We start from the raw sequence: 26,265 nt of genomic DNA on the forward strand, positions 1-26,265 counted from the left end.
ACAAACGATAATAAATTGTATGACCAAGGTTTGGAAGAAAATTTGGTGCTACTACATCATTGCGTTGGTGTGTTTAGCAAAGTTAAACTACTTCCTTATAAAAGGCTTCTATAGCAAGAAAAGACAGACAGGGCTCTACTACTAGTTTGAAACAAGTCACAACTGAGCCACTTTGCATCTCAAACTGCGTTGTTTAGTGTAAGAATGAATGTGCATTTTTAAATCTTGAATCTAGTAAGTCAATGATTCAACTTCCCATTCATAAAGACAGTCACTTGCTTTATTCCTGAATGAATCAGCTGTTCGAACGAATCAAATGAATGAATGATTCAGTAATTAAATTAGTGACTTGCCGCCACCTACTGGCAGTTTTAGTGTCATTTTAAAAGTTTTTTTTAAGTTATTTAAATCATCTAATATTTTTATATTCAAAATGTTATATTTAAAACATTAATCTCAACATTGCACTCATGCCACCTCTGAGCCTCATTAAACATGAAAATACACCTACAAGCCACTTTTGTGTCCTCCTATGCCACCTCTGTAGTACAAATAAATTTTGTTAAAACCGATTTCATCTGATTGCAACTTATTCTACTTTTTCTTATTCTGTTGTTTTAATGAGAAGCTTTAAAAAGCTTAAAAAAATATATATATTTTTTTTAAATGTGACAAAAGATGACACTTTTAATAAAGTTAGAAAAATTACATTACAAAGGTAAAAATAAAGTTCCCCTGTAAATCACTTTAGGGAGTCAAATATTACCTTGTAATGGGAAAACTAATTTTTGATCAGATCTTTTGATTATTGATTAGAAGGTGCTCCTAAAATTTTGACTGTGCTCCTAAATTTTTTACGTTAAAGAAAAGTGAGTGTAGAGCCCTGACAGATAGTGCTTGCAGTAGTTAATTTTCCTAAAGACAAACTCATAAAATATGAGTGACTTTATGCAACATTATTTTGTACTCTGAAATTATAGCTGAAGTTTTTTCTGATTAAAAACATGTTCAGACAGTGTTGTTGTTTTCCATGGAGTCTCTCCCAGAATTGATCTCAAGTATGTCTTGTACCTCTGATCGTCCCGTAGGAGGAAGCCTGAAGGAAACGGACAGCGAGTGCAGGAAGGAGCGGCGAGAGTCTCGTCTCAGCTCTAAGAGAAGCTCAGAGGACCGTCACACCTCCAGAGAGGAACAGCAAAGGCTTCTGGGAGCAGGAATAATAGAGTATCCATCATTACAGAGCTACACCTCCACACCGGCCTGCAGTCCTCCTGCTGTAGACACGATAAAGACGACATATGATGGTGAGATTTCAGTGTTCGTTAGTTCATCTTAGCATTGTCTCTTGTTGTCCATTTCTGTAGCATAACGCTGGGTTTCTACAGCAAACCTCAAGGGACAAATACAGTGTTAAATCGCTCTATAAACTGCGTCCTAATTTATTCTAAAATGAGTCTAATTTGGCCAGATGCACATGGCTGGGAATTGGAGAGAAATGTCAAAGCCAGTCAAAAACAGTGAGTGAAATCAAGTCTAAAGGAACATTGTGTTCATTACGTGGTCTGTTTGGGAGACATCGCTCTCCTGTCTGTTCCCAAAAGCCCATTCTGTTTAATAAAGGTTTTGTCGATCTCATCGAGTCTGACTCAGACATTTCAACAACTTCAGTCAAACAGAAGATAAAGTTCCCTCAACTATCACAAACATCTTTCATTCACAAAAACAGTTTGTGTCGCTAATAGTCACTAACAAGTCATTGAGACTGATTTGTGAATCTGTTGTAAAGCCTAGTTTAAACACTAAAAAGAACCGACTGGAAAGATAAGTTTGCTCACAAATCACACTGGCTTACTACAAATGCTTATTTCCAGGCATAAATGTGTTGAAGGTGCTTGCAGTTATCACTGAAGAACAGCAATGCTTTTTTGAATTATGTTATTATTAGCTCTACTATGTTTTTAATATTTAACCTAATAAAATTCATCATTCTTTAAAAATAAATTATGTAAAAAAAAAAAATGTAAATAATACAAAATATTATTTTATCCCCAAGTCAGAACCAGTGGCAGGTCCTGAAATAAATTTGAGTTATTACTTGTTACATTTTGTTTGTTTTGTTTTTAAATATTTATTATTTAATATAGTTTGGCATATATATATATATATATATATATATATATATATATACACACATATATATATATATACACATACATACAGTACTGTGCAAAAGTCTTAGGCCACTAGTATTTTCATCAGCTAAAAAATGGTTTAAAGTCAGTTAACGTCGGTCTTTTGCTGTAGTGTGTCAGTAGGAAATATCAGTTTACATTTCCAAACATTCGTTTTGCCATTAATCGTAATAATCCAGTGAGATTTTTGTTTGCACAAGGAGTCTGACAACAGCGAGTGCTCTGCACAGAGATCTGATCTCATCATCATCCAGTCTGTCTCTGGAATGACATGAAGAAACAGAACAAACTCAGACAGACTGAATCCAGAAGAACTGTGACAAAGTCTCCAGGATGCATCAAGAAACCTACCTGCAAAGCTGCAGCACTGTTAAAAGTTGTAGGCACTTGTGTAAAAATGCTGTAAAATGAGGATGCTGTCATAAATAGATTTTCTTTATCAATTACCTTCTATTAACTAAATGAAATCAACATTTGGTGCGACCATTCTTTGCGTTTACAGCAGCTTTTTCCCTGGGTGCACTTGCGCAAAATTTTTCAGGTAGCTTTGCAGGTAGGTCTCTTGAAGCATCTTGGAGACGTTGCCACAGTTCTTCCGGATTAACTCTGTTTCAGTTTGTTCTGTGTCTTCATGTCATTCCAGAGACAGACTGGATGATGGTGAGATCAGATCTCTGTGTGGAGCACTGGCTGTTGTCAGACTCCTTGTGCAAACAAAAATCTCACTAGATTATTACAATTAATGGGAAACAGAATGTTTGGAAATGTAAACCGATATTTTTTACTGACACACTACAGCAAAAGATAGAAATAACTTACTTTAAACCATTGTTTAGCTGGTGAAAATACTAGTGGCCTAAAACTTTTGCACAGTACTGTGTATATATATAAATATATATATGGATGTAATACACCAAGGATGTATTAAGTTAATAATTAAAAGTTTATTAAAAGTTAATAAATAATTTACATTGTTATAAAATATTTATATTTTGAATAAACACTGTACTTTTTAAACTTGTTATTCATGAAAGAATCCTGAAAAAAAAATTACAGGTTCCAAAAAATATTTGGCAGCACAACTGTTGATATTATCCAACATTGATCATTCTAATAATAAATCCACATATTAGAATGATTTCTGAAGGATCATGTGACACTTAAGACTGGAGTAACAGCTGATAAAAATTCAGCTTTTCATCACAGGAATAAATTCTATTTTAAAGTATGTTAAAATAAAAAACATTATTTTATATTGTAAAAACATTTTGCTATATTACTGTTTTTTTTCTATATTTTTAATCAAATAAATGCAGCCTTGATGAGCATAAGAGACTTCTTTAAAGACTATTACAAGTCTTACTCTGACCCCAAACTTTTGAACGGTAGTGTATATATATATATATATATATATATATGTGTGTGTGTGTGTGTGTGTGTGTGTGTGTGTGTGTGTTCTGTCCCCTAAATTTCTGTCATTGATTAGATACTTTTTAAATGATTATTTATTTTACCTGGACATGTTAAATTATTTTTACTTGTCCATGCCTTTCTGATGTCATTTATGTCTAGCGATTTTCCTGAAAAATGACTTATCGTAATCCTTCAAGAACAATCTTATTATATATTTAATATTATTTATCAATATTATTATGTAAAAAAAGGAAAAGTATATTGACCTTCACGTGTTATAAAATACTCTGTATATTCCTGTGCTTTCAGTTTGATGGATGACTTCAAAACAAACAAGCCATTGTACATTTGCCCTTAAAACTTTTCAGACATTGCTAGTCCTTAAAACACTGCTTGACAGGGTATAAAAGGAAAGCGGAGCTCAGATCCTAAAAAAAAAAAAAAAAAAAAAAAAAAAAATAAAGTATTGATCGAATCAGTCTGTTTCTAAATCCAGGCTAAAGCAGCATGATGAGCGAGAGAGAGAGAGAAGTAGATGCCACGGTAAAACAGGCTCTTTCAGGAGCTTAAGGCACAGTGCGGCCTGTTTTACAGGCTTTAGGAAAATCCGCTGGGCAGCAGCTCCCTAACTCTCCTCAACAAGCACACAGTGTTCCCTCGCGCGTTACAGCCACACAAACTAATGCCCACCAACCACCGGAAAATGACCTCCACATGCACAAACACACTCAACTCAACGTGACTTTAATGCCATTGTTATATTAAAGGAATTGTTCAACCAAAAAAAGTTCTGTAATCATTTCCCTTCATGCTGTTCTGAACCCGGTACGCTCTTTTCTATATGAATGAGGAATGAGGCTTAAAAGGGCCAAAGAGGACAAAAAAAGGCACAAGCATGAAGAAGTTATGAAAGTGGTACAACATTGTGTTATATTTTAAATCTTTTCATAAAGTCACATGATAGCTTTGTGTGAGAAAAAAGACAAATGTTGTTCTTATTCACTGAAAATCTTTCCTCCATGAGAGAAGGCAATTATAGTTGCACTCATAAGTTTACAAACACCATGTAAAGATCAGCAAAATATAAAAAATTTTAAAACACACATTTTGCATAAATCGTGCATGATTTTTTTTTTTTTAATTACAAAGATGGATAATTAAATTGCATTTTCTTTAAAACTACTTTTTTTTTTAAATATTGCCATAATTTTTTTTTTATGTATTTATTTTTATGTGCATTAATATTATTTATAACTAGGTGGCAACATAAAGTGTCAAACTATTGCTAATATTACTGTGCCATATTAATAAAAACCATTTACAGTTGTGCTTATAAAAATTACAAAAGGAGGATCATAAAAATTGCATTTTGTTTAAAATATAATACTGCTGTAAAAGGAGCTATTTCAGATTATAAAAAAAAATAAATAAATAATAATAATAATAATAATAATAATAATAATAATATTATATATATATATATTTATTAGATATTATTTTGTTCAAAAATATAATTTAGCACAGACTTTCAAAGCTAGATATTTACATATTTCCCAAAAGACAAAAGTACAGTTTACCATGTTCATCAAATTCAAAAAGATTTTTTTAAATTAATTTGAATTTTTTATTTATTTATTTGAATTGTTTTTCTTTGAATGCATTGTGTTTCTTGAATATTTGGACCTAATGGAATAAGTTGCTCTGCACACACAAAATAACTTTTTCAGTGCAGTACTAGAAAAGAAAAAAGACATTTTTACATTACTACTGTACAAAATTTAATTCTCCAAACATGCAAGTTAAAAAAAAAAAAAAAAAAAAAAAAAAAAAAAAAAAAAAAGACCAGTGCATATAGAGTTTATAAATATAAGGATGAGTAAATAACTAAATTAATGAAATGTATTATGTATGTATTTATTTATTGCCTGACCTATCCCTTTATTACAGTATGTAATTAATTGTCAACTTTAGTGGATGTTTCATACAATTGTTGTGGATAAAGCAAACCGAGCATTGCTGAAGGCATGTTCCTTTCAACCTTATTTTATGTAACACACATAATACATGATTATGTACAATATTTTATCTGATGTGAGTGGACTTTATAGAGGTCATGTAAGTTCCCCTGATGATTCAAAGCTGATGTGTGTAATTTTTAAAAATGTTTTAAAAACACTTTCTCCTTTGTCAGTTAATGTGTTAACATGCAGACCAAAGTTAACTAAAGCTAAAACCATAAAACAAATGTCATTATTTAAAATAAAATAAAAATTAGTTTGAAGTTTGTTTTTAATTTTAATTAATGCAATAATAACATTAAAATTAAATAAAAAAATAATGTGTATTATTTGACAATTATCGTTATTAATATTAATGTAATTTATTATCATAAAATACATACATAAAAATATTTAAAATATTAATAAAAACTATATTAGTATCTCAATACTAAAATAACACTGGTGCAGACTTAACTAGTAAGGCTTTTTTGTAATAGTATAAATGTGGTGCTTTAGACATTTTAAAAGCATAATGGTGTACAGACAAGCTTAAATGTACTTTCAGCAAATTTATACACATTTAAAAGGTCTTTTCAAGATAATGAACCAAAACAATTGATGCTACTTTGCTTCAAATCTTTGAAAATGCCCCAACCTCCCATTTCAATCTACACGTTTCATGGTGCTTTTAAAGAAAAACCTCGCCCATCGCCCTGTGCTGGTCGTGTCAGGCATCTCCACAGTGTCCGGCCATCCATGAAGGTGAATCTGTACTGCAGGAATCTAATTTCACTACACTGCTCATCTCTGGTTCCTCCACAGTTTCTGATCAGACAGAAATTGGCCGCAGCCGTTGTGATGAGCGTGTGCTTCTGGCTCTGGTTGGAGCAGGTGTGTGTGAGAGATAACCACCGGCTTTAGTGTTTCTATTAGTCCTGAGTCTCACCAATATAACACAGCAATATAACACCAATGCAAGCGCTAACACTGAGACAGTGGCCCTTCACACGCACCTGAGATGCGAAGTTTCTGTTTCTTCCTTCACAGCATCATTCTGCTTTTCTTATGGGCCACAGGTGTATTCTGAGGATCACAAAGAAAAATCAGAGAAAATCAATGCTAATTGAAAAAAAAAAAATACAAATACAAATAATATTGTGTTTCCATCCAACATGTATTTTGAGGTGCAGCTCTTCATGTTAATTGAGTGTTTGACTAGTCAGCACTAAACTGGTTACCTAATAAGTTTGTAGATTTGTGTTGGATGTTATCTTTGGAATGAAAACATGGATATTTTATTTGTAAGCACCATACTTATTATTATTTTTAGTTAATATCAAAAAACTAGAGAGCTAAGCCAGTAGCAGTACTGACACTGCAACCATGGCTGAAGACGCGAAGTGGAACAGACAAACCACATCAATGTATTCTGATCAGGACTATGGAGGGCAAACCATTTGATTTAGATCGGAACTTTGTAGTGGACTTGGGAATTTTCTGATTCGAGCTAAACTTTGGAGCATGGATTGTGAATCAGTTGATACATATAAGGCGCATATCATGAATCATTTGATTCAAATCAGGACTTCAGAGTGGGTTTGCGAATGTTTTGATTCAGATTGGAACTTCTGAGCACGGATCACAAATCATTTGATACAGATCGGGTGCATATGCAGATCATTTGGTTCAACTCGGACTTTAGAGCAGGTTAGTGAATCTTTTGATTTAATTGTGCACTTTGGAGCGAGGATTGCGAATCAGATGCGTATCGGTCGTGTATCACAAATCATTTGATTCAAATTGGGACTTCAGTGTGGGTTAGCAAAACTTTTGATTCAGTTCTGAACTTCGGAGCGTGAACCGTGAATCATTTGATTCAAATTGGGACTTCAGAGTGGGTAATGAATCTTTTGATTCAGTTCTGAACTTCGGAGTGTCGCGTATAGCAAATCATTTGATTCAAATCGGGACTTTAGAGCAGGTAGCGAATCTTTTGATTCAGTTCTGAGCCTCGGAGTGTGGATTGTGAATCAGTTGATACATGTCGGGTGCATATGCAAATCATTTGATTCAAATCGGAACTTTGGAGTTCACAAATCAGTTGATTCAAATCAGGACTTCAGAGCGTGTTAGCAAATCTTTTGATTCAGTTCTGAACTTCATAGTGCGGATTGCGAATCAGTTGATACATATCGGGCACGTATCGCAAATTGTTTGATTCAAATCGGGACATCAGAGTGGATTTGCAGATCTTTTGGATCAGATTTGAACTTTGGAGCGCAGATCGTGAATCAGTTGATACATATCAGGCATAAATCGCAAATCATTTGATTTAAATCAGGACTTCAGACCAGGTTGGCGAATCTTTTGATTCAGTTCTGAACTTCAGAGCATGGATTGCGAATCAGTTTATACATATTGGGCGCGTACTGCAAATCATTTGATTCACATCAGGACTTCAGAGCGGGTTACCGAATCTTTTGATTCAGATCGGAACTTTGCGTCGGGCGTGTATGCGAATCATTTGATTCAAATCGGGACTTCAGAGCAGGTTAGCAAAACTTTTGATTCAGATCTGAACTTCAGAGTGCGGATTGTGAATCAGTTCATACATGTCGGGCACGTATGCATATTTTTTGATTCAGATCTGAACTTCGGAGCACGGAACGTGAATCAGTTGATACATATGTAAATAATTTGATTCAAATCGGGACTTCAGAGCAGGTTAGCGAATCTTTTGATTCAGATTAGGACTTCAGAGCGCACAGACCGTATCTGTTTTATTTTTTTTTTATTATAATTTAAACGTAATTATTAAGGCAGTACAGTTATAAACAAAACAAAGAAAAACAAAAAGAGAGAAACAAAGAAGAGATAATACAAATCCCCTAAATTAACATAACGTAACCTATGCCCTTGTATGTCAGGCAACTCTTGGATGTGAACACAAATGCACATGTGTAATACCTTTTTCAGAGATCCAGACTGACAGATGGTTAGCTGACAGTGTGAAAGCAGGCATGGACACGGCTGTGCAGGAACAGGGCGGCGCTGAAGATGATGATCTGGACTGTGACGTCACGTATGGAGAAGTGGAGCAGAGACTAGACCAGCTGCAAGAACACCTGAGCAGGTAAAACCCAGATCATGCTTCATCAGGAAACAGCTGTGGATGAGCCACACTGCACTGAAAATGATTACAAACACAAACTTGTGATTGCATGTTCTATATTAATGCTTAGTTGCTATGATTGACTTTATTTAAAATGGAAATTGAATGAATGGAAAAGTGGGCATTGCATGTCAGGATTTGAGTAAATATATAAATATATTATAAAATAAGTAAATATATATTCACCATTATGACACAACACCGTTACTGTAAAATATACAAAATAAAATAAAAATTAATTAATTTAAAAAATACATTAAAAATATTTTAATATAAAAATATTATTTTTAAATAATTTAATAAATCTTTAATGCATTTTTTAAATAATTAAAATATATAGGACAATTACTGAAATTTAAAATAACTTTCAATTCATGCTGCATTGCTGTGCAGCATTAATTTATTTTGATTTATTTTGATTATATTAGTACCTTCCCTTCAGTAACATATGTATATTTAAGAAACAAATGGTGAAATGTTGTTTGCAATTGCTGGAGGCTGTGTGAGTCTTCCAGTGCATTACACCGTGTTTCCAGGGGATCCGTACACTACAACAAATTACACTAACCACATGCATGCCTGCAACAAACATTACAAAACAAAACATTGCTCGTGGTTATCATTCACATGCACATGAAAATTAGCCTCAGCTGACAAAACAAGTTTAGATAACAGCAGTTAAAGCACACACACAGATGCGCACACACACACACACACACACACACACACACACACACACAATGACAGTGGAGCAGCAGGGTGAACAGAATCACAGCAGGTGGTATTTTTAGCTGTAACACTGGCTTACAGAGAAAGACGCACCAGGCAGCAAAAATCCTGCATCAGCTGCGCTCCACATTGCACATCTTATAGCAGAGAATCAGATGAAACCTGACAAGCACAAGTACAGGTCATATTCAACCACAACATCTAAGGTTATTATTAAAAACAATGAAGCCTGTTTTTGGAGCAATACTATTTTTTTGCATTGTAACACTATATTCAGGCACATTTCCCTGGGAAACTGCCACTCAAAAGTTTGGAATCAGTAAAATTTTTAATGTTTTTTTTTAAAGAAGTTTCTTATGCTCATCAAGACTGCATTTATTTGATATAAAATCTAGAAAAAAAAAACAGTAATATTGTGAAATATGAATTTAATGTAAAATAATGTTGTTGTTGTTGTTTTTTTTTTTTTTGTTTTTTTATTTTAATATATTTTAAAATGTTATTTATTCCTGTGATGCAAAGCTAAATTTTCATCATATTAGAATGATTTCTGAAAGATCATGTGACATTGAAGACTGGAGTAATGGCTGATGAAAGCTCAGAGAAACAAATTATATTTTAAAATATATTAAAATTGAAAGGCATTATTTTAATCTGTAATAATATTTTACAATATTACAGTTTTTTTCTGTATTTTTGATATATATATATGAATGAAAAATATATTTTATAAAAAATCTCTAAAGTAAGGCATCTGGACATTATGGTAACAATAATTTGTGCTGAAATTATTATTAATAATCATGAAAATAATGTCACAATGTGATACACTTCAGTAGTAAAAAAAAAAATATATATATATATATATATATATATATATACTGCTCACCAAGCCTGCATTTATTCGATCCAAAGTACAGCAAAAATAGTATTTTTTACTATTTAAAATAACAGTTTTCTATTTGAATATATTTTAAAATGTAATTTATTTCTGTGATTTTAAATCTGAATTTTCAGCATTATTACTCCAGTCTTCAGTGTCACATGATCCTTCAGAACTCATTCTAATATTCTGATTTGCTGCTCTAAAACATTACTTTGTTGAAAACAGCTAAGTAGAATTTTCAGAAATGGAAACTAGAAGAAATAGAAATTTTTAGAAACATTATAACTCTATCATCACTTTGATCAATTTAAAGCATCCTTGCTAAATAAAAGTATTAATTTCTTAATACTTAAAATTGAGTATATAGTAAATTTCACAATTACAAAGAAACAAAGTAATCTTTGTTTTATTTACAAATTTAATGTTTAATCCAGTGTTACTTGCCTTTTTATCATTTTAATTATTTGTGAAGTTTACTAGCAATTTCTGAGTGACAACTTCTTAGTAATTCCTTTTATTTTTTCAGTGTACATCAAGATCACAAGAAAAAAAGTTGTGATTTTGAGAAAACAAAACAAAAATAACACACGTCCTCTGTGGTTTCAAAACTTCATTTTTGGATTTGATACCGCTTTGAACTTGAAACAGATGCAGTCTGTGTCTCAAAAATTGAATCCATGCTGTGTATTTCTGCACACAAGATTTATTACAGCTTCACTTTCATACGGAAAATCATTAGACATGCCGTGTTGAAGCGCTAACCGTTCAATTCAGTTGAAGAACTCATTTTGAGTCTGAGTGTTTTTGGTCTGCGGAAACATCGCCTGCCTGCAGACTCCAAGAAAGGAGGGATCGTCTTATTCTTTTGTTTTCTGAGAGCTCCGGTTAATGACTCTCTGTTTTAATGACTAGGTGTGTCTTACCTGCGCCGGCTCATTGAGCACTTCATACGAACTCTGATCAACCCTCATATCACACCGCTGAACTAGAAATCATACTCCCTCTGCACACGTCCATTACCTGGAAGGAATATGAACATGCCTTCTCAAACCTCATATGTCAGTTTTTGAAGAGTGTTAATAATGAAAGCGCCTGCTTCTGAAATGTTCATGAAAGGCCAGCTTATGATTTTTATGCTTGAATCCTCACCAGAGCAGAACTGGTGTTGTATTGCAGTCATCTCCCTCTCTACTCTGCCCTACAATCCAGGTGATCAATAACTTTCATCATCAAAGTTTAACAGGTGAAGTGATAAACTGGAAACAAGTATTAAGATGCATGCAACAATGACAGGATCAGTGCAAGAACTCCCCCTGCTGGACAACAACAATCAGCAACTGTGGACATACAGTATTAAAGGGATGTCCTGCATGGACAGCGAGGGTCCTACCATGTGAATACTTGAGAATACTTTCTGTGTGCAAAGAAAACAAAAATAATGACTTTATTCAGCGATTTCTTCTCTCCGGGAGTCTTCCGCCATTATTGAGAGTAACCAAAAAGTATTTGTATAGCTTAATAAAATTATAGTTGAACCACTGATGTCACATGGACTATTTTAACAATGTCCTTACTACCTTTCTGGGGCTTGAACATAGTAATTACACTGCTGTCTATGCAGGTCAAAAAAGCTCTCGGATTTCATCAAAAACATCTTAATTTGTGTTCAGAAGATGAACCAAGGTTTATGGGTTTGGAGTGACATGAGGGAGAGTAAATGACGGCAGAATTTTTATTTTATTCCTTTATTCTTTTAAGGCATCATTTTTCTTTCATTAAACTGCTAAATGAAGACCTTTATTAACGACACTTTACTGCAATTATTTTCTGTAAAGCACTTTGAAAACAGCCTTTTTGGAGAAGCACTATATAAATAAGATAAAATAAAAAATATTAAAAAAAAATTCTTATAATATTTCTTATATATAATAATATTTATATAAAACAATTTCTTCTGAGCTGAACTCTTTGCTTATTGCTTAGAGTATTTAACTTGCTTAAATATTTACTTATTTTTAATATTTATTTTAAATACATTTTCTTCTGAGCTGAACTCTTGGCTCTTTGCTGACATTTTACTGCAATTATTTTCTGTAAGGCACTTTGAAAGCAGCACTTTTTGAGAAGCACTATAATAATAAAATAAAACATAAAATAAAAAATAAAATAAAATTTAAAATAAAATAAAATAAAATAAAATAAAATAAAATACATTTTCTTCTGAGCTGAACTCTTGGTTCACTGAGTATTTAACTTACTTAAATATTTGAGTATTAAGACTTTTTACTGCAATTATATAATTAAAACCAATAAAGTTTGATGTCACTGGTATCTGTAAGAACCACATTTAATGCACAAGTCTTTTTTTTGTCATTTGGGGTCTGTAAGACATTTTTTGACAATTTTTTAAAAATGTTTATGTTTTTTTTTTTTTTTACAGTCTCTTCTGCTCAACAAGGCTGCATTTATTTGATTAAAAATACAGTAAATACAGCTATTTTTCTATTTAAATATACATTATAAAATATAAGCGTCAAAGCTGAATTTTCAGCATCATTACTCCAGTCTTCAGTGTCACATGATCCTTCAGAAATCATTCTAATATGCTGATTTGCTGCTCAAGAAACATTTCTGATCACTATCAAAGTTAAAAAACAGTGGTGCTGCTTCACATTTTTTAATGATATTCATTATCACACAGAAGTGATGTATGTTTCAGGTGAGTTTTCTTACAGCGCTGTGGTTCCTGTCTCACCAGGTTAGAGTCTCAGATGACGTCAGACATTCAGAGTATCCTCCAGCTGCTCCAGAGACAGACATGTTTAGGACCTCCAGCCTACAGCAGCCTCACAGCCGGTCTCGACTACAAAAAAACAGCCATCAGAGTGCAGCCCGTCGCTTCTGTTCCCACCAACCCACAGCACTGCACAGCACAGGTACCACACTGCATCCTTCTACACACCTAGAGATGAGAAACATAAGGAAATTAATGATCCTGAATCCACTTAACGAATCCAATAATGAGAAATAAACCATTAAGAAAAAAACAAATGTCATAAAAATCATTAGAATATTATAAGAGCTCATTTGCCAACCCTAGTCCAGTGTTATTTTAGTATTATTTACACACTGTTATAGTATGTATTCATATTTTGAATTAGCCTATATTTTCAGTTTTCATTTTAATTTTAAAGTTTCATTTTGTTATGCACTTTTGTCATTTTATTAGTTATTCCAATTTAGATTTTTTATTTCTGTTTTACTATTTTACTATTTTAATACATTTATTTATTTTAGTTAGTTACCAATTGGCTCTACAGTTCAATTTGCGACTGAAAACTACTGCATGTTGAGTAATGTATCACAGACATATCTAACAAATCCTTTCATAAACAAAGTGTAGAGAGACTGTAAATAAGAGATTAATTGTGCAGTATAGAGAGCTTCGTTGATGATAATGGAAATTTGTGTGATTGGAATAAACTAAGATGGGTGACAGCTTGACATGATTTTTAAGGGAGTTTGTAAAGGAGATCCTCATTTAATACAACAGTTAAATAAACAAGAAGTTAATATTAAGTGACTTACATTGTCTGACTATAACTCTATTGCCTGGTTTTGCTCTATTCATCAAAAATAGTCTGAAACAAGTCACAACTGAGCCTGATCTCCATTCAGACACAGCAGTGTTTCGTTTAGGAATAAACATTTGTTTTTAAATGAATCTAGTGAGTCAATGATTCAATTTCCCATCCATAAAGATGTGCTTTATTCCCGAATTAATCAGCCGATCCAACAAATCAAATGACTGATATGATTAAATCAGTGAATTGTCGCCACCTACTGGCAGTTTTAGTTTCATTTTTAAAGTATCTTTTCAGTCATTTAAATCATTTAATATTTCTGTATTCAAAATGTTATATTTAAAACATTAATCTCAACATGAATTTATGAATTTGATTGCACTCATGCCACCTCTGAGCCTCATTAAACATGAAAATACACCTACAAGTCACTTTTGTGTTCTTCTGTGCCACCTCTGTAGTACAAATTAATTTTGTTAATACTGATTTCATTTGATTGGTTTTAATTAGAAATTTTAAAAAGCTTAAAAAAATAGAATTTTAAAAAAATTTGATATAAAAGATTATGTTTTTAATAAAGTTACAAAAATGCCATTACAAAGGTAAAAACAAAATTCCCCAGTAAATCACTTTAAGGACTCAAATATGACCTCGCAATGGGAAGGTTAATTTTTTATCAGATTTTTTGATTATTGATTAGAAGGTGCTCTTTAAATTTTGACTGTGCTCCTAAATTTTTAAGGTAGAAAGTAAGCGTAAACCCCTGTATAAGAAACTATAAATAATTGCAAAAGTGGGTGCATATTGTAAGTGCTGATTCACAAAACAATGTAACAGTGATAGTGGAGATAATGTTGTTTATATATATATATATATATATATATATATATATATATATATATATATATATATATACATATTTATGATGCGATCTGGGAAAACCCGCCGGATGTCGTGCTGGGACGTTTTCAGGAAATTCGAAAAATAGGTTGAATGTCTTTTTTTTTTTTTTTTTTTTTTTTTGTCAAAATTAGGTTTTCATTAAATTATTATTCGATAATAATTGTCTATCATCTCTGAAAATATCTCGGCGAAATTCACTTGTTTAGTGCAGAAAGATAGCCATTTATTGCAGCAAGCAGAAAAACCACCATGATCACCAGTGAATACTGCAATACATTCCTCTTTTACAGGACTCTGACTTTTTGGCCATGACAAACACCCATCCAAACCCCAAAGACTCTCTATCAGGTCTGGTCCTAATGGACTCCAACCCAAAGGAGAGCCACAGGACACGTTCCTCACAAGACCCCACCACCACGTACCGCTTCACAAACAGCCAGACTCTTCCTCTGACACGACAGCAGTCCAGATCCCTGCTTCCAGCCCAGCACTCCTCCCCTCCAGACACGACAGCCGCTCTGGAGCTCCACAGACCGCCGTCTGATCCAGGACTGCACTGACTCTCTCATCTACCGTAGGGAAAGCCCAGGACGTCCCACAGCTCTTCCAGACCTACTTGGAAGCATAAAAGGACGTTTTAAAACAGGCACTGGCCAAAACTTTAACACTAATGCAACTTAGGATTCACCGCTGGCTCTCGCCTGTACATTTGCTTCCTCTTCCTTCTCCTGAATTACGCTCCTCGATGCTGTCGAGGAAGATTTGGAACGGATTCCTGGACAACACTTCCGTTTTCAGGAAGTTAGTCTCTTAAAGACACTTCTTGGAGTGTCTTGGACACTTTTCCACATATTCTGTGATCTGCACACTTTTACACTGGTGTAAGACTCAGGACATTGTTGATGGTTAATATACTCAGTGTCCTGCAGAATCTCTTCCCCATTTTATCATTATCATTATAAATTATAATAATTTTAAACATTTTACACTTGCATTTGCAGAACCTGGTGGAATTGCATTCAGTGTGGTCCACTAATTAATTTTTTGCATTATTTTCCAATTTAATACAGTGTTTTCAAATACTATTAAGCAGTATGTTAAAGAAAATATTTTTTATATATTTTAAAAAAATAAAAATAAAAATATTTATTTGACAAATATAGCATTTCAGTTGACGATATAAAAAAAAAACTGCAAATATGTCAAACTGTAGCAAACCAAAATTGCCACATAAAAGAAATAAATTAAATTAATTTAAATGTTAATTTTTATTCATTCAGTGCATTATGAAGTAAATTCATTTTACATCCAAGTTTCATACGTAAATTTAAAGAATGGAAATTTTGGAAATGTGCTTTGAGTTATGGGCCCCACTAGAAAATTATTGTTTGTATTTATATTATTATAATTATAAATTATATTATAATATTTATATATTATTATTTATATTATATTTATTTTTTATTGGACTTTTTTTAGCAGTATTTTCTAATTTAGTACATTTTTAACTAGATTTAAAAATTATGTTAAACAAAACATTTTGGACAAAAAAAAAATACAAATTTAACAAACATTTCACTTGACTAAATCTTGAAAAAGCAATGCAAATATATATAATCAGTATAACAATTTGAGTAAAAGGGTTAAATTGCAACATAAATATATATATAAAAACATGCATTTTTAAACATTTATTCATTATGATAAAAAAGGTTTTCAATGTTCTCAGAGTTTTGGACCTCATTGCAGCAAAACAGTTTTTTTTATTTATTTATTTATTTTTTAATCTTAATTAGCTGCCATGTACATACATGATACCCCTCTATTAAATGAAAAGAGATGCATGGCTGATGGTTTTACATGTTGCATGTTTACTGCAACATACTGGGAAGCAGGTTTACTGTATGTTGGCATGTTTCAGAGCTAATAGCTGAATGCACTCCTTTCTAATCGACTAGGTTTATTTGCACATGGTCATGCTAGCTTGAACCAAACTCTGCACGACAAAATGACACTGATCAGCTTCTTTACAAGCACTGGCGTACAAGACGGCCTCATATGAGGGGTTAGCTTTGCCTCTGCACAGCAAAAAGATGATGCATCTTAAAGGTGCTGTAAGCAAATATAAACATACTTTTTAATGCACCGAAACTGTGGGAAATAATGAATCATAGGCACTCAAAACTATCAACTAGTATTCAAAAAGACGCAAATAAAATATTGTAGCAGAGCACAAAAACAACAAGCGTTTATGTACGATGTCACTGCTCAGTTTTGCAGTACGCCACTGTTTGCAAAGCACATGCTAGTCTCATATGTAGCTACAGTATGAATATATATGCATAATAGAATATGTACATTTATCAACTTCTGATTAAAAGCTACAATAATGTTGGCTTCATTTAACATTCTTACAACAAAATCACTTTGTTTTCCACATTTTCAGTCTAGAGAAGCTTCTGTCACAAATCTAGCTAGCAATAATGAAAAAAACACTGGATCTTTACACTCATGTTTTCTGTTTAAAGGGTTGATTTGCTGATTTGTGTTGCAAAGATTGTAATATTCACTGCCTAACATCATAATCTAAAGGGGGAATATTTTGCATCTGTTTTCTTCTTTCTGTAATGTTAGTTTATACCTTAAAATATATATTTATACCCAGTAACATACTGGAGTTTTTTTATGTGCAATAAACACTTTCTTAAATTACTTTTTCAAGATTTTGCAGCTTGATTTCAAAGTTACAGCTTTGATTTAAGCTATTTTATTTATGTTTATTTTTATATGCCACTGTAAATCTGTATTTTGGATTAAATTGCACAGAAACAATTCAAATTAGGAATCATCACATCCCCCCAAAAAATCTGATCTGCAGATAAAATGCATTAAATCTCACTGGAATATCATTTTTGCATCAAGGGATTATTATCTGCACTTTATTTTAAAACAAAGACTCCACGCCCTTATAATAAATGTTTCCAACCTCTGCATGAATGTGTGAGTGAGTGTGTATGTACGTCTTTAATTTCTAATTTTTTACTTTAATTTTATTTATATGTGGCATGTGTTGCTGCATAATAATCAAATACTGCCAGAAGCAGAGGGTTTTTTTTTTTTTTTTTTTTGGAACATAGATTTAAAACTGTTAATAACACTGCAAACGTTTGCACGTAACACTTTCACTTTTTATCCCAGTGTTTCACTTGGACTGACATGTTTTTTATAGTTTGCACTGTATAGTTTGTACACCGCAATACTCTACAGGTGTTTTGAATGTGTCTGTTATTTAAAGATTTATTTATTATATATTTGATGCATTTGCTTTAGGCGATGACTTTTGACTAACTGTATAAACAAGTATATAAATAAAAGGAATGCATATCAGTTTTTATGCTCACTGTTGTTTCTATGGCTGTTTGTTGAGTCAGAATTAGTTTAAGAAAGAAGCACTGAAATATAAAATTAATACTTAAGAAAAAAAAGAAATTGCCGGTCGGAGGTGAAAAATAAACCCTAAATAGCAACAAAAATCACAGCACTTCTATAAACACTGGCTTGTCCATATGCAACGCTATTTTATTATTTCGATTTTATTTTCAGGTTTTATTTTAATTTTAGTTTTTTTACATTTGACATTTTTAGTTTGTTTTGTTAGTGTAATTTTAGTACCCAAACACATAGTATATTCATATTATTATGAAACATAATTAAATTAAATATTTCAGATAGTTAAAGGCAATACTTTTCATTTATTTGATTTTTGAAAGTTTTTCATATAATATTTATTTTCTTTCAGCTTAAACAATGTTATCTAGTAGAAATGCCCTGATGTGTGTGGCCATTTGATTTGTATTAAATTATTAAATGTATTATTTAAAAAAATAATAATAATAAAGTTGCAGCTTTATGAAAATCCCTGCTTAGTCTAACTGCCATTAACTAACTAAAAATAACAACAACAACAACAACACTAAGATAAAATAAAATACATATTACATACAGTCATGTGAAAAAGTTAGGACACCCTACTGAATTTCATGGTTATCTGTATCAGGACATAATAAAAAAATTATCTGGTCCTTGGCAGGTCTTAAAATTTGGAAAATAAATCCTCAGATAAACATCATCACATGACATATCACACAGTGTCATTATTTATTTAAGAAAAATACAGCCAAGAGGGAAAGGCCATGTGTGACAAAGTTAGGACACCCTATGAGTCAGTTGCCTGTAGATCCACTTTTAGCAGCAATAACTTGAAGCATTGATTTTCTGTGTGACTTTATCAGTCTCTCACATCGTTCTGGAGGAATCTGGACCACTCTTCTTTTCAACGTTGCTCCAGTTTATTGAGGTTTGTGGGCATTTGCTTATGCACAGCTCTCACCACAGCATTTGAGTCAGGATGAGCTCTGGACTTTGACTGGGCTATTGCAACACCTTGATTCTTTTCTTTTCAGCCATTCTGTTGTAGATTTGCTGGTGTGCTGGGGATCATTGTCCTGTTGCATGACCCAATTTGGCACAACTTTAGATGTCGGACAGACGCCCTCGCAGTTGACTCTAGAATACTTTGATATACAGAGGAGTTCATGGCCAACTCAATGACTGTGAGGTGCCCCGGACTTGTGGCTACAAAACAAGCCCAAAATGATCAGCCCTCCTCCAGCATTCTTGTCTTTTGGTATGAGGTGCTTGTGCTGATATGCTCTTTGGATTTTCAACATGGCGCTGTGCATTATGGCCAAACATCTCCACTTCAGTCTCGTCTGTTCAAAGGACATTATTCTAGAAGACTTGTGTTTTGTTCAGATGCAAATGTGCTGCAATGTTTGTTTTTTGTTTTTTTTTTTAGGTAGAAGAGGCTTTCTTCTGCCAAGCGTTCCTAACATGCCATTTTTGTGCCGTATTTTTCTAATGGTATTGTCATGAACATTATCGTTTAACATGTTAACTGAGGCCTGTAGAGTCGGAGGTGTAGTTCTTGGGTTGTCTGCCATTTCTCTGAGCTTTACACTGTCTGATCTTGGGGTGAATTTTCTGGGATGTCCACTCTTGGAAGGAGACGTGTCTATTTTTAATTTCTTCCACTTGTGAATAAACTTCAAATTATTTGGAAATGGCCGTATTACTCCTCTCAGATTGATGGCAGCAGTTGCTGTTCTCTAAGATGACTGCTGATGTCTTACCTCCTTGGCATTGTGTTAACACACACCTGAAGGCTCCAGACCAGCAAACTGACAAAGCTTATGCTTTTATAGAGGCGCTCAGACTTGCTGATGATCAGTTAATCAAAGGTATTTGATTAGCAGTGCTTGACTTATTTACCCTCTTAATTCCAATGTTAACAGTAAGGGTCTTTGTCACACACGGCTTTTCCATTTTGGCTTTCTTTTTGTTCAGTAAATAACGACACAGTGCAATTTGCCATGTGTTGTTGTTCATCTGAGGGTTTATTTTTGAAATTTTAAGATCAGCCAAGGACCAGTTTTTTTTAATGATGTCCTGATACGGAAAACCATGGAATTCAGTAGGGTGTCCTAACTTTTTCATATGAATGTATATAATATTTGTAATATTTGGTGTAGAACCATTTTCACTTACATCGTTAGCAAATTTCACAATTAATCACAAACAGCAAAAGTTTTTTTTTTTTTTTTTTTTTTTTAGTAAAACATACTCCAATAATCTTTTTGTTTATGATTTCGAAAGAAAAAAAAAAAATACATATTACAGCTTAGTATACTTTTTTCCAGATTCAATCACATTCAAAAATAAATATTATAAGTTTTATTATTGTTAAATTAATAAATAAAGTATCTGAACATGTTGAAGTGGAAAGACTGATATTGTATTTTCTGGTAAAATGTACCTGAATAATCTTTGTTTTGATAATGTTACAACAGCAATGCGCTGCCAATCAATCAATGTTACTGAATCAATCAAAATTCAAAAATAAATGTGACTCTGGACCACAAAAAAAGTCTTAAGTCGCTATTTTTTTCGCAATAGCCAAAAATACATTGTACGGGTCAAAATTATTGTTTTTTTTTTGTTTTTTTTTATGCCAAAAAACATTAGGAAATTAAATAAAGATCATGTTCCATGGAGATATTCAGTAAAATTCCTACTGTAAATATATCAAAACTTAATTTTCGATTACTAATATGCATTGCTAAGAACTTCATTTGGAAACTTTAAAGGTGATTTTCTCAATATTTAGATTTTTTTGCACCATCAAATTCCATTTATTCAAAGCGTTGCATCTCAGCCAAATATTGTCCTATCCTAACAAACCATACATCAATTGAAAGCTTATTTATTCAGCCTTCATGTGATGTATAAATCTCAATTTCGAAAAATTGACTCTTATGACTGGTTTTGTGGTCCAGGGTCACTAATATTCTAATCTATTCTATATTATTAATGTAGGGAGTTCCCTATTTGGCATAATGTATTTTGTCTCCATCTAGTGTTTATTTGTTATTTAAAATAGCAAAATAGTGTTAGTGTATATATTTTGATATGGTCCCAAAGCTGTCGTTCCATCAATAAATAAATGCATTATTTTAATGACGTTTTTCTTCACGTATTTCGATCTATATAATGTTGACAGTGTCAGCAATACGCGTCGCACATCTGACGGATTACGTTTGAAAACCAAGACGAAAAACGAAACCGAAAGTAAACAAGTCCGAGGAAATTGAGCACGGTTTCTGTCGGCTCTTATAAACGGGGATCGGTGAACTCCAGCAGAACTTCTGACGGATCTTTTCAGGGGTATCTTATCAAAATGAGCTCCGATCAGGACGCCGAGACGCGTCACATTCTCGACTGTTTCAGAGACAGGCTGAAGAGACTCATTCAGGTCGAGCCACTTCTGGATTTGTTGCATTTCCTCGAACCGGACCGAAAGGACAAGATTAAAGCCAAACTCCGTGAGGAGGGGAATATAAACGCCGCGGTACTTCTGATTGACGAGATTATTTATTCAAAGAACTACGAACAAGGATGGTCGAGAGAGCTGATTACCGCACTGGAAACTGTGGGGTGCAAAAACGCTGCGAAGTACGTGTTGAACAGCCCGCCGGAGCCCACAGAAGAGGCCGAGAACGACAGCTGCGTCCGGCTCATCGACCTCCTGCAGCTCACGCTGGTCAACATGAAGACCAGAGACGTGTGCGCGCACTGCCGCGCGCTGGAGCTCCTGACCCAGGAGGACCAGGAGAATGTCAGTAACCTAACTTCACTATTTACACACTCTCACAGATCAGGTCAGAGGTCACAACCTGGGGGATTCGTAAAATGCTGAAAAGCAAAACTTAATATTTGTAATATATATTTTTTCTAAATATTATCTAAATATTTATTTATTTATTTGTACTTGCATGTCACGTGGCCGTTTGAAATCAGAGAATATGCGAATGTTAAATTATTGAAATATTAACTTGAAATTTAAAGAGGATTTCAAGTATTTTACGTCAAAGAGGCTAACAAAGTTTGTGAATCATTGCATTAGATGGATTAAAAAAAAGCTAGGCTAGAATCTAATCTATGATGATAATGATTTGTACGTCTGTCTATATAATCTTTAGACAGACAGACATGTAAAAAATCATTATCATCAGTAGAGGGCGCTACAAACCAAACAAATAGAAATTTGTAGCTTTGAGTTACTGATGTGGCTCTGACATACTGGATAAAATATGAAACACAATTTAAGAAAACGTTAAAAATGTATAATAAAAAAGTATAATAAAGTGCAAATGTTACAAGAAATACAATAATAATAATTATTAATATAAACTCAGCAAAAAAAAGAAACGTCCCTTTTTCAGGACTGTGTATTTCAACAATAATGTTGTAAAAATCCAAATAACTTTACAGATCTTCATTGTAAAGGGTTTAAACAATGTTTTCCATGCATGTTCAATTAACCATAATCAATTAATTAACATGCACCTGTGGAATGGTCGTTAAGACCTTAACAGCTTACAGAAAGTAGGCATTTAATGTCACAGTTCTAAAAACGCAGGACACTAAAGAGACTTGTCTACCGACTGTGAAAAACACCCAAAGAAAGATGCCCAGGGTCCCTGCTCATCTGCGTGAATGTGCATTAGGCATGCTGCAGGGAGGCATGAGGACTGCTGATGTGGCTAGGGCAATAAATTGCCATGTCCGCACTGTGAGACGCCTAAGACAGCGCTATAGGGAGACAGGAAGGACAGCTGATCATCCTCGCAGTGGAAGACCACGTGTAACAACACCTGCACAGGATCGGTACATCCGAATATCACACCTGGGTGACAGGTACAGGATGGCCACAACAACTGCCCGAGTCACACCAGGAACACACAATCCCTCCATCAGTGCTCAGACTGTCCGCAATAGGCTGAGAGAGGCTGGACTGAGGGCTTGTAGGCCTGTTGTAAGGCAGGTCCTTACCAGACATCACCAGCAACAACGCCGCCTATGGGCACAAACCCACCTTCGCTGGACCAGACAGGAATGGCAAAAAGTGCTCTTCACTGATGAGTCACGGTTTTGTCTCACCAGGGGTGATGGTCGGATTCGTGTTTATCGTCGAAGGAATGAGCGTTACACCGAGGCCTGTACCCTGGAGCGGGATCGATTTAGAGGTGGGGGGTCCGTCATGGTCTGGGGCGGTATATCACATCACCATCGGACTGAGCTTGTTGTCATTGCAGGCAATCTCAATGCCTTGCGGTACAGGGAAGACATCCTCCTCCCTCATGTGGTACCCTTTATGCATGCTCATCCGGACATGATCCTCCAGCAGGACAATGCCACCAGCCATACTGCTCGTTCTGTGCGTGAGTTTCTGCATGACAGCAATGTCAGTGTTCTGCCATGGCCAGCGAAGAGCCCGGATCTCAATCCCATTGAGCACGTCTGGGACCTGTTGGATCGCAGGGTGAGGGCTAGGGCCATTCCCCCCAGAAATGTCCAGGAACTTGCAGGTGCCTTGGTGGAAGAGTGGGGTAACATCTCACAGCAAGAACTGACAAATCTGGTCCAGTCAATGAGGAGGAGATGCACTGCAGTACTTCAAGCAGCTGGTGGCCACACCAGATACTGACTGGTACTTTTGATTTTGAGCCTCCCTTCATTCAGGGACACATTGTGAAACATTTTTAGTTTATGTCTTATGGTGTTGACTCTTTTAGTGTTCATACAAATATTTACACATTAAGTTTACTGAAAGTAAAAACAGTTGAAAGTCAGAGGACGTTTCTTTTTTTGCTGAGTTTATATCATTAGTGTGTATGTATATATATATATATATATATATACACACACATATACATACAGTAATATATAATAATAACAGTTATTTTATGATTATATATAAAGTAAATAATATTATTAATTTTTATTATTTCATGATTATTATTAGTAGTAGTGTTATTGTTATTTACGTTATTTTGATTATATATATATTATATAAATACACATACACACACACATATATATAATTATTATTTTATTATTACATATAAAGTAAATAATAATTTGTGATTAATAATAATAATAATAATCATCATGACTATTATTATTTGTAATAATTTATAATTATTATTTAATGATTATTATGAATACTACATTACTAATACTAGTATTATAATTTGTGTGTATACATACATACATATATACATACATATATATACACATATATATATATATATATATATATATATATATATATATATATACACACACACACACACACATAGTGTTGTCACGGTACCAAAATTTCAGTATTCGGTACCAATACCGGTGAAAATCCACGGTTCTCGGTACCAATTTCGGTACCAAATCAAAACACAAAAACATGAATTGAACAATACACTAATTTTATTAAACAAACAAAAATAAAACAAAGTTTTGGCTTGGAAGCTGGTATTTTGGGTTGAGGTGATGAAGCATTTGCTGGAATCCACATTTTTCACTGTATAAACTGGCACTTGATCCATACATGTGAATTCAGCAACAGCTCGGTTCAGTTTTCTTGCCTCAGGTGAGTTTTTGTGTACTTCTTCTGCTACTGAAAAGCATCTGGAACCGTTGTCTACTTAGGAGTTTGCTTTGGTGGTTTGTGGTCTTCTTCAGCCTGCAGCTGTAAAAGGAAAATATAATATACTTAAGTAAAACAATGGGCTGAGTCTGACTAAATGCAACATTAGATTGACACCAGCTAAACAGAACTTTATATATAACTTTTCAGTAAATAACAAACCTCAGCTTTTATAATAAATTTAGATAAGATTACTTATATTGAGTGTATATCAATGTTACACAGACGGAAGCTGTCCTATTAAAAACACTTTACAAAAAGATTCCATTTAACATGACTTAAGTGTTACATAGCAATTATTCTTCATTTCAAAATGTATTAATTTTTTTTTTAAATTAAAAGTTGTATCTGTTGACATTATTTAACGCACAATGAACAAACATGAACGATCAAATGTTTATATAAAATAACACATTCTCACACATTAATTAATGTTCACTCACTGTAACTTGATGTTAGATAATATATTAAGTCATGTTAATGAATGGTATCTTTTACCAAACTATACAGGACTGTATTTGACTGTACTTTTATTTAATCAAACTGCACAAACTATATTTCATAGCCTAGAACTGCTTTTCTGATGGACCGATTTTAAGGATATAAACATTACCAAATGTACCATACATTTGTACATTTGCTCTCTAACACACATATTTTAGCTACACAGGTCATTTAAAAGCCTCTGGTGTGTAAAAATAGTACACTATCATGTCCTGTTTTTTTTTTTTGTTTTTTTTTTAATAAACGCTATAGGAGCATTAAAACACGTAATAAAAGACGTTTATTCTAATACTCACGTTAGCATTAGCTTATGCTAACGATTAACTAAGCAAATGGCGATGTTTATTTAGGGTATAATTTTTATAACAAAAACTCTAGATATAAAATTAAATAAAAACTTACCTGCTTGAACTTTCATTAAATCTGGGTGTCGGTCTTTGGGGTGTTTTATTAAGTTCGATGTTTTTCCTCCTTTTGAGAGTAAACTTTGATGACACCGTTTGCAGATGGGTTTCCGATAATCTACGATGTTGCCCTTGTCATCAGCCGCAAATACAAAATATTTGCGCACGTGGCTCTTTCCTCCTTTCTTTTCAACAAGCCGCATCAGCAGCACCGCCAGTCGCCGTGTCTCTGTGCTTTTATGAAGAAGACGCAACTGCGCAGTGCGCACCTTTCGCATAGCGCAGCAAGAACCGGGTTGACTGGGTGCTCGGTACCACCGGTACTTAAGAAGACCTGGTACCGTAACATTTACATTTTTTTGATACCGACGGGTCT

General features: G+C 33.6%; 2 protein-coding genes and 1 long non-coding RNA gene across 3 annotated transcripts in view; 2 read left to right on the forward strand and 1 right to left on the reverse strand.

Moving 5' to 3' along the window:
• LOC127171220 (potassium voltage-gated channel subfamily H member 7-like) overlaps positions 1-16,719 on the forward strand; it is a 115,080-nt gene extending 98,361 nt beyond the window's left edge. The window contains exons 13-16 of the mRNA XM_051119730.1: positions 1,089-1,304; positions 8,582-8,738; positions 13,151-13,328; positions 15,170-16,719. Of these exons, the coding sequence (XP_050975687.1) occupies positions 1,089-1,304; positions 8,582-8,738; positions 13,151-13,328; positions 15,170-15,439 (821 nt within the window). The 3' untranslated portion in view covers positions 15,440-16,719. The remainder of the gene's footprint in view (positions 1-1,088; positions 1,305-8,581; positions 8,739-13,150; positions 13,329-15,169) is intronic.
• Positions 1-26,265, reverse strand: part of LOC127171221 (uncharacterized) — a 76,924-nt gene that overhangs the window by 13,193 nt on the left and 37,466 nt on the right. Inside the window, exons 6-11 of the long non-coding RNA XR_007828477.1 lie at positions 15,302-15,491; positions 13,148-13,354; positions 9,586-9,668; positions 8,573-8,792; positions 6,619-6,688; positions 1,072-1,274 (exon numbers count right to left, since the gene is read on the reverse strand). This is a non-coding gene — a long non-coding RNA (uncharacterized LOC127171221). The remainder of the gene's footprint in view (positions 1-1,071; positions 1,275-6,618; positions 6,689-8,572; positions 8,793-9,585; positions 9,669-13,147; positions 13,355-15,301; positions 15,492-26,265) is intronic.
• Positions 21,575-26,265, forward strand: part of ifih1 (interferon induced with helicase C domain 1) — a 39,519-nt gene continuing 34,828 nt past the window's right edge. Inside the window, exon 1 of the mRNA XM_051119724.1 lies at positions 21,575-22,113. Within this exon, the coding sequence (XP_050975681.1) occupies positions 21,676-22,113 (438 nt within the window). The 5' untranslated portion in view covers positions 21,575-21,675. The remainder of the gene's footprint in view (positions 22,114-26,265) is intronic.

This window comes from Labeo rohita, chromosome 9 (genome assembly GCF_022985175.1).
Source record: "Labeo rohita strain BAU-BD-2019 chromosome 9, IGBB_LRoh.1.0, whole genome shotgun sequence".
In the NCBI taxonomy this organism is placed as follows: Eukaryota; Metazoa; Chordata; class Actinopteri; order Cypriniformes; family Cyprinidae; genus Labeo; species Labeo rohita.